Source organism: Diceros bicornis, chromosome 17 (genome assembly GCF_020826845.1).
Source record: "Diceros bicornis minor isolate mBicDic1 chromosome 17, mDicBic1.mat.cur, whole genome shotgun sequence".
Lineage (NCBI taxonomy): Eukaryota > Metazoa > Chordata > Mammalia > Perissodactyla > Rhinocerotidae > Diceros > Diceros bicornis.
Window position 1 is genome coordinate 20,825,249 of NC_080756.1, and position 8,209 is coordinate 20,833,457.

Here is an 8,209-nt window from a genome sequence, read left to right on the forward strand (position 1 = left end):
CACACAAGTGACTTCCAGTCCAATCTGTTTACTCTGCTTTCTTGATCCCCTCCTCCCATCGTCAGCCATCGGAACCAGGACACCTTCTCCCTCTTTCCCCTTTCTTGTCCTCCTTCCACAGTCCATCTTGTTCTGCAAACACATCCTGCTCAATATAGACTAAAGGTTCTGTCATTGAGAATAGAGTGATCCATAAACCTGGAACAGAGAGAGAGGGTCTCAAATTCAGCCACGCCAGGCTGGAGTTGGGGAGGGGGTCCCAAGTCTGCTGCAGGGCAGAATGGGCAGGGGTAGTGATGAGGAGGTAGGGCTACTGTCAGTGGATGGTGGTTGGAGGGCTGGGGAGGCAGCAACCAAGGGAGTGGAAACATCTCTGGCCTCCCACAGCAGTGCTGGAGACACTTGTCTTGTGTCTGCTCAGAAGTCATATCCACAAGGCAAAACACAAAGACACGGACAAATCTTTAACTCCTTTGAATGCCACCGCTGCCTAGATTCTGCGGCCAATTTTTCCCGGTGAGACTGAAACCTCCTCTTCTAGTCCCTAACTGAGTAGAGATGAAACAGTCTCTCAAGGTTTAAGTGAGGGGATGGAATACTTCCCTTGGTCTCCCCACCCTTACCCCTCTCAGCCTCACTTGGTCATTGGGCTTTTAATGAGGCAGTGGCGGGGGCTCCGGATCCATGGCGTGGTTTCCTCTGGGCGCACTCCTGGATGGTGGGACCGCCAGAAGCTGAAGTTCTGAGCATCAGTCAAGGGGACTCTGAAGACCTGATTGGGGACTGAATGGTTGGGGAAGGGCAGGTTATCCAATTTGTTTGAGTTCTCTATTCCCTATTGTGCCTCAGGGCAGCACAAGCCCAACCTAGCAACTGGGCCTGACCAGGTGCTGAGAAGTCCTGGAATGTGGTCACCACGCCCAGCTTCATTTCCGGATTCCAGCATCTCATACCCTTCATGGTCAGTTGAATGACTCTTGGTTCTTCCTGCTGCTACTAAGCCCATCTCCAAGAGAGCTTTCCCCAAGTGCTAAGATGATGGAAAAACAACTCATCAACCCACTTGGGAAATGTGCAAGATGGGTCCACTGATTCAATTTTTTTTTTTTCTGGGCTTAATCATCCTCATTCCCTTCCTTCCTCTGGAATAATTCCTTCCTTTGCTCATTCCAGGTAATTCTCTGAAACCAGCAGTGATACCACCTCATGTTTAGATACTGCTAATAGATATTATTTATCAAGTACCTGTCAAGTTCTAAATGTGGTATTAGGTGTTTTTAAAAGTTTGAAATAACATCAGACTTACCTAGATTTATTTTTGTATTTTCACTCTTTATTTATTTTGGATAAATCTAATTATACCAGTGTATAAAATTTGTATCTTTTTAAACTTAGAATTATAGCCTAATATTCTGGCTATATAGTCTTTATAATCATTATTAAAAAAAAAAATTCTAGGGGGGCCGTCCCGGTGGTGTAGCGGTTAAGTACGCATGCTCCGCTGCTGGCAGCCCGGTTTCGGATCCCTGGCGTGCACCGATGCACCGCTTGTCAGGCCATGCTGTGGCAGCGTCCCATATAAAGTGGAGGAAGATGGGCACAGATGTTAGCCCAGGGCTAGTCTTCCTCAGCAAAAAGAGGAGGAGTGGCATGGATGTTAGCTCAGAGCTGATCTTCCTCACAAAAAAAAAAAAAATCTCTAATGTACCATTGAGTAGATGTTACATTTTTGACTTAGTTGTTTTCCTATTAATGGATAACAAACTTTTAAAAAGTTTTGCTATTAGAAATAACTCTTACATACTCCTCTTCATGCATATCTTTTTTAATTTCTGAAAGTATTTTTGTTTTTTATTTCTTTATTTTAATTATTTATTTATTTTTCCCCCAAAGCCCCAGTAGATAGTTGTATGTCATAGTTGCACAACCTTCTAGTTGCTGTATGTGGGACGCAGCCTCAGCATGGCTGGAGAAGCAGTGCGTCGGTGCGTGCCTGGGATCTGAACCCAGGCCGCCAGCAGCGGAGTGCGTGCACTTAACTGCTAAGCCACAGGGCCAGCCCTCGTTTTTTAAATTAAATTTTAATTTTGAGATAATTATAGATTGACATACAGTTGTAAGAAATGATACACAGAGATCCTGTGTACCCTTTACCCATTTCTCCCCAGGGGTAACATCTTGCAAAACTATAGAACTAGCTCACAACCAGGATATTAACAGTTCCATCAACACAGGTCCTGGAGTTGCCCTTTTTCAGCCCCGTCACCACCCCCCCCCCGTAATCAATAATGCGTTCTTCATTTCTATAATTTTGTCACTTTAAGAATGTTATAGAAAAGGCATCATACAGTATGTGATCGTTTTGGGATTGGCTATCTTTACACAGCATAATTCCCTGGAGATGCCTACAAATTATCGCATGCATCAGTAGTTTGTCCTAGATGGCTTTTTAAATGTACATTTTCTCTAATGTTCACAACAACACAATGCTAGAGTATTAGTCCCATTTTCAGATGGTTCAGAGAGGTTACGCGGTTAAAGGAACTTGCCCAAGGTCACACAACTTGTTTGGAGTTGAAACTCAGTTCAAATTCCAAAGCTAGTGCTGGGTCTACCACTCCTCACAGGCATAGCACGTGATAATGCACAAAGTACTTTCCTAAATCATCTCATTTTTGTTTTGATCCTCACAAGAATTCTATAAGATTGGTAGAGCGGGCATTTTCTGTTTATTTTCATTTTGTTTTGTTTTTAAATGAATGAGGCAGCAGGTTAATAAAGAATAAGTGACCACCTAAGGTGAGACACTTAAAAGAGGCAGAACCAGGACTCAACTTGGATCTTCTGCTTCCAAGTCTGATTCAATTTTTATTTTAGCTTGCTCACCCCACCATTCAAGTCTACTTTCTCCCTCTTCTCATCCCTCTTCTTGGCTCTTTTTTCCCCCTGCCCTATAACCATGCCCCACCACATCCCATCCATTCTTCAGGAACTCAGACATAACTGTTCTGCCCCTGGCATGGTGCCCACTCCAAGATACTTACATGTCTTTAGTAACACCTTCCGTACAGCTTCGTGGTACCTTGTGTGGCTATTCTGGTGCACGGAATAATTCCCATCTTCTGAGATAATAGGGGGAAGCCTAGTGGGCACCAGTTCTCTCTGGTCTGAAAGGAGAACAGACGAGCTCTGAGTACTTAGCAAATGGAGCCATTTGATTTTTTGAATCTCTGGTCTCCATGCTAACCAGGCACACGGTAGGGATCTCTCCTAGCCACTCACATCTGATTCTCAGGATCTCGGGAGTCAAATCACAATGCCTATGACAGAGGGGAGGGAGGGAGAACCCAGTGGTCACAAGACCTCCCTCACCACTCTCTTGCTCCTCCCTGACTCCCAGGTTTTGAGAGGCCTCCTGCTGGAATCAGGATATTCACAGGTACTTAGGGTTAGTGCAGGTGAAAAAGGCCTCTTATCTGGATGGACACTCCTTTCCTGGGAACGGCATATTTACAGAGCTTCAATTGGTCTAACGGGAAATTATGCTTGATCTAAGTCTTTGGAGGATAAGAAGGAGTGTGTGGGACATAGTATCAGGAAGAGCATTTCAGGCAGCAGGATAGCAAGTGTGTTAGAAGCAATAGAGAGGTCTCAGAGAGCTTGCTATTGATTTGGAGCCTGATTAGCAAAGTGGACAGGGTAAAGTGGAGAGGGACAGGAGATGGGGCTAGAAAGGTAGTGTAGGGTAAGGTACGATAGGGTAGGGTAGGGTAGAGTAGTATAGTGTAGATCTAGCATCCTTATGGAGATTTGAGAATCCCTCTCTGATGCAAAAACCTATATATCACTATAGAGGCTGAAAAGACCAGATCTTCCTTACCCAGTGCTGTGGTCTGAATGTTTCTGTCCCCCTAAAATTCATACATTGAAAACTTAATGCCCAAGGTGATAGTATTTGGATGTGGGGCCTTTGGGAAGTGATTAGGTCATGAGGGCTCTGCCCTTATGGAATGGAATGAAATTAGTGCCCTTATAAAAGAGGCCTGAGAGCTCCCTTGCCCTTCTGCCACGTGAGGATACAATGAGAAGTCTGCAACCTGGAAGAGGGCCCTCACCTGACCATGCTGGCACCCTCATCTTGGACTTCCAGCCTCCAGAACTGTGAGAAATAAACTTCTGTTGTTTATAAGCTACCCAGTCTCTGGTATTCTGTTATAGCAGCCCGAACAGACTACCATACCCAGCCTCTCTTGCAGCTAGGGTATGGGCCAAGAGTTTTGGCTAGGTCAATTACGTCTGCTTCAGATTTTGAAGCAAAGATGAGGCTGCAAAGAAGCAGGGCCCATGTAAAGTCTTTTTCTATTGATGGGAAGTTGCAGCAGTCAAGCTGCATCTTGTTTCTAGCAGCAGTATCCAGGGCCCAGTGTCCTTGGTGCCAAGCAGTGCCCACCACAGCACTGAATGCAGTAGTCCATGCCCAACTAGGTCTGCAGCATGATTTTGAACATTGCTTCTGGTTACTATCTGCCAAGCTTGGTTCTCTATTCTTTCTACAGCTTTTATGTGCTTCCTAATATTCTTTGTTATAAAAACTACTTCATTTATAATTGACATACAAAAGGTTATACATATTTAATATTTACAACTTAATGAGTCTTGAGATAAGTATACACATGTGAAACCATCACCACAATCTATGCCATAAACATATCCATCCCCTCCAAAAGTTTCCTCCTTTCTTCTTTATTTATTATTATTATTTTGTGATAAGAACATTTAACATAAGGTCTACCCTTTTAGCATATTTTTACAGATACAATACAATATTGTTAACTATAGGCTTTATGCTGTACATTAGATCTCTAGGACTTATTCATCTTGTATAACTAAAACTTTGTACCCTTTACTACCTCCCCATTTCCCCCTCCTGCCAGCCCCTGGCAGCCACCATTCTATTCTCTGCTTCTATGAATTTGACTATTTTAGATTCTTCATATAAGTAGTATCATGTAGTATTTGTCCTTCTGTGTCTGGCTTATTTCACTTGGCATAATGTCTTCCAGGTTTCATCCGTGTTGTTGTAAATAGCAGAATTTCCTTCTTTTTTAAGGCTGAAAAATATTCTGTTGTATGTATATACCACATTTTCTTTATCCATTCACGTGTTGATGGACATTTATGTTGCTTCCATGTCTTGGCTATTGTGAGTAATGCTGCAATGAATATGGGAGTGCAGATCTCTCTTTGAGATCATGATTTCAATACCCGGAAATGGGACTGCTGGATCTTATGGTAGTTCTATTTTTAACTTTTTGAGGAACCTCTATACTGTTTTCCATAGTGGCTGTACCAATTTACATTCCCACCAACAGTGTACAAGTCTTCCCTTTTCTCCACATCCTCACCAATACTTGTTATCTTTTGTATTTTTGATAACAGCCACTTTAACAAGTGTGAGGTGGTATCTCATTGTGGTTTTAATTTGCATTTCCCTGATGATTCCTCATGTTAAGCATCTTAGACCTGTTGGCCATTTGTGTGTCTTCTTCGGAGAAGTGTCTATTCAGATCTTCTGCCCATTTTTTAATCAGATTTTTTTTGCAATTGAGTTATAGGAGTTCCTTCTACATTCTGGATATTAACCCTTTATCAAATATAAGGTTTGCAAATATTTTCTCCCATTCCGTAGGTTGCCTTTTCATTTTGTTGATGGTTCCTTTGCTGTGCAGAAGCTTTTTAGATTTATGTAATCCCACCAATGTTCTTATAATAAATTCATGTTCTGCTTAAGTAGGCTACATTTGGCTTGCATCTCAGAATCCTAAGCTTGTCAGGAACTGGATCAAAGTTTGCCATTCTCTCTGGAAATCATTTGTTGAGATCACTGACTCACCTCTGGTGGAAGGTGGGCATGCCACTTCTGCTCTGGAGTTCTTCCCCAGCTCCTGCTTTTCCCCTTCTTTCTGGCTTGGCCCCACTCATTCATCATCTCTGACCCTCCTCCCTTCCTTTTGCACTTCAATGGAAATCTCCTTTGACATTCTCTGTCTGAGATAATGACACCACCAGAGTGGGGCACTGTTTGAATCCCTTCTCTCGACAGCTGAGGACTTGGAGAGGTGGTAGAGTATAGCGTTCTGGAAGCCTGGACTGAACCAGGGGGCTGATTTGTACTTCATCACAGGTTACAGAAATGAGGGGCCGGTTCCTGGAAGCAGAGTCATTTGCATTTGGTAGTTTGACTTTGGGCAAGGTAGGGGGTGGCAGAATGTCCATGGCCAAGTAGATGTAGACTGAGAAGAAAGAGCAAGAGCATATTCCTAGTGGGCAATGGGACCTGGACTGCAAGTAATTCTTGGTCTGGGTGCAGGTGACAGTGGGAGCTCTTTATTGGGTCCTGAAACCTCAGACTGGTTGTTCTTAAGGGTACAGCCAGATGATGTTGTCTATTATCTCAGTTTCCAAGTAGTAGGCTCTCAGCTTCCCATATGGATGGTTACCATGTGCTTGGAGGTGTGCTGGACAGTATCACTCACTTAGACACCTTCTGCCTGAATCAAGCACCAGTTGGCATACTCCTCACATCAGTTTTTGGCAAGCTGCAAGATATTTTTGGTAACCCATAGCATCCCCAAGCTGCCAAGTTTTGGAAGCCACCTGGGGTGAAAGGTGGTAGGGGGTAGGTAAGAATCATGCCACAGCTACTATGAAAGGGCATGTTGTGGCTGGAGGGATGCAATGAGCTCTTTATAAGCAAATTCTACTGTGGCAAGGTAGATGAATCATCATTTTGTTGGTAGATGGTATAATAGAAGTTCTCCAACTGCCCAGTTAATACTACACTCCATGTGTTTTTTTGTGGTAAACAGATATGAAGGGCCCTGACAGCTTCTTCTAGAATGGGGCCATAAATTGGGAGTTCCCATAAGACCACTTTTTTTTTTTTTTTTGTGAGGAAGATCAGCCCTGAGCTAACATTGTGCCAATCTTCCTCTTTTTGCTGAGGAAGACCAGCTCTGAGCCAACATCTATTGCCAATCCTCCTCCCCTTTCCCCCCCAAAGCCCCAGTAGATAGTTGTATGTCATAGTTGCGCATCCTTCCAGTCACTGCATGTGGGGCGCGGCCTCAGCATGGCCGGAGAAGCGGCGCGTCGGTGCGCTCCCGGGATCCAAACCCCGGCCGCCAGTAGCAGAGCGCGCGCACCCAACCGCTAAGCCACGGGGCCGGGCCACCGTAAGACCACATTTAATGCTTTGAATGGACCATGAAGGACATCTGGGGTGGTGCAAAAGTACTTGGGTGGATCTTCCAGTTATCCAAATTAAGGTTGCAGATTTCTCAATATTATAGGCTTCTCAGGGCCACTGGGGCAGTCACAAAATCTTAGTTATCCACTACTTTGCCCATTGTTGCCTCTGTTAGTTGGAACTGGGGCTGATTGGCCACAATGTTTTCAGGTTGAAGAACTTTTAGAATGAGTCTACCTCAGGCTCGCAGAATTCTGACTTCCAGGTTTTAGAGTATTTGCCTGTCTGTTCCAGATGCTTAGTACGTAGTGGTGATAATATCTTACACACATTACTTGTCATTGTCTTGAAGTTGGTGTTGCTGCAAGCAGAGTAATACCACCCTGATGAGAAGTTCATACGAGACTAGTTTGAGAGAAAATATTGTGGTATTGTACATAAAAAAATGACTCCTGTCTAGGAGGTCATATCAAATGCTGGGCGTTAGTCCCTTGAAATTGGTTGGAGTGTTAGGATGGACTGAAATTGGCTGAACTGTGTTTGGAAGACTATCTTGCACTTATTGTCTTCCCTGATACAAGGAAATTGTCGGTGCTTTGGGAGGAAGTGGACAGGAGCATGAGCCGAGGGAACCAGACCAATCCCCAGGGCACATTTTACATAGCGGGTAATTCCTTTGCCTCCATGTCCAAAAATATTTTCCTCAAAGTGGTGCCCTTGTTCAGGATTCTAAGCACAAGGCAAGTGCATGGGGCACGAGATAACAGACAGGTGTAGTGCTGGTTGCAGACTGCTGATGTAAAATGGACTACAGAATCTTCTAGAGATAACAATGATAAAAAGAGCTAATACTTAGTGAATGTGCTTGGCACAACTATAAAAGGAAGGTACTGTTATTATCTTATTTTACAGATGGGGAAACAGAGGCCCAGAGAAGTTTAGTAATTTTCCCAAGGTCAC

General features: G+C 43.9%; 1 protein-coding gene across 1 annotated transcript; it reads right to left on the bottom strand.

Annotated features, from left to right (window-relative positions):
- Nucleotides 1–604: 604 nt before the first annotated feature.
- On the bottom strand, nt 605–5,913 carry SPMIP11 (sperm microtubule inner protein 11). Its single transcript, XM_058557384.1, has 4 exons — nt 5,894–5,913; nt 3,283–3,320; nt 3,045–3,167; nt 605–783 (listed from the first exon to the last, which is right to left on the bottom strand). Exons 1-4 carry the CDS (start codon nt 5,911–5,913, stop codon nt 635–637), a joined length of 330 nt encoding a protein of 109 aa, XP_058413367.1. The 3' UTR covers nt 605–634.
- Between the last annotated feature and the right edge of the window lie 2,296 nt (nt 5,914–8,209).

Bases quoted from the DNA above. Each gene is read 5' to 3' on its own strand.
- SPMIP11 (XM_058557384.1), bottom strand. From the start codon at position 5,913: ATGCCCACCTTCCACCAGAG. The intron at 3,168-3,282 runs GTGAGTGGCTAG...TTCTCCTTTCAG, and splicing joins CGAGATCCTGAGAATCAGAT to ACCAGAGAGAACTGGTGCCC. The intron at 784-3,044 runs GTAAGTATCTTG...CCAACCATTCAG, and splicing joins GAAGGTGTTACTAAAGACAT to TCCCCAATCAGGTCTTCAGA.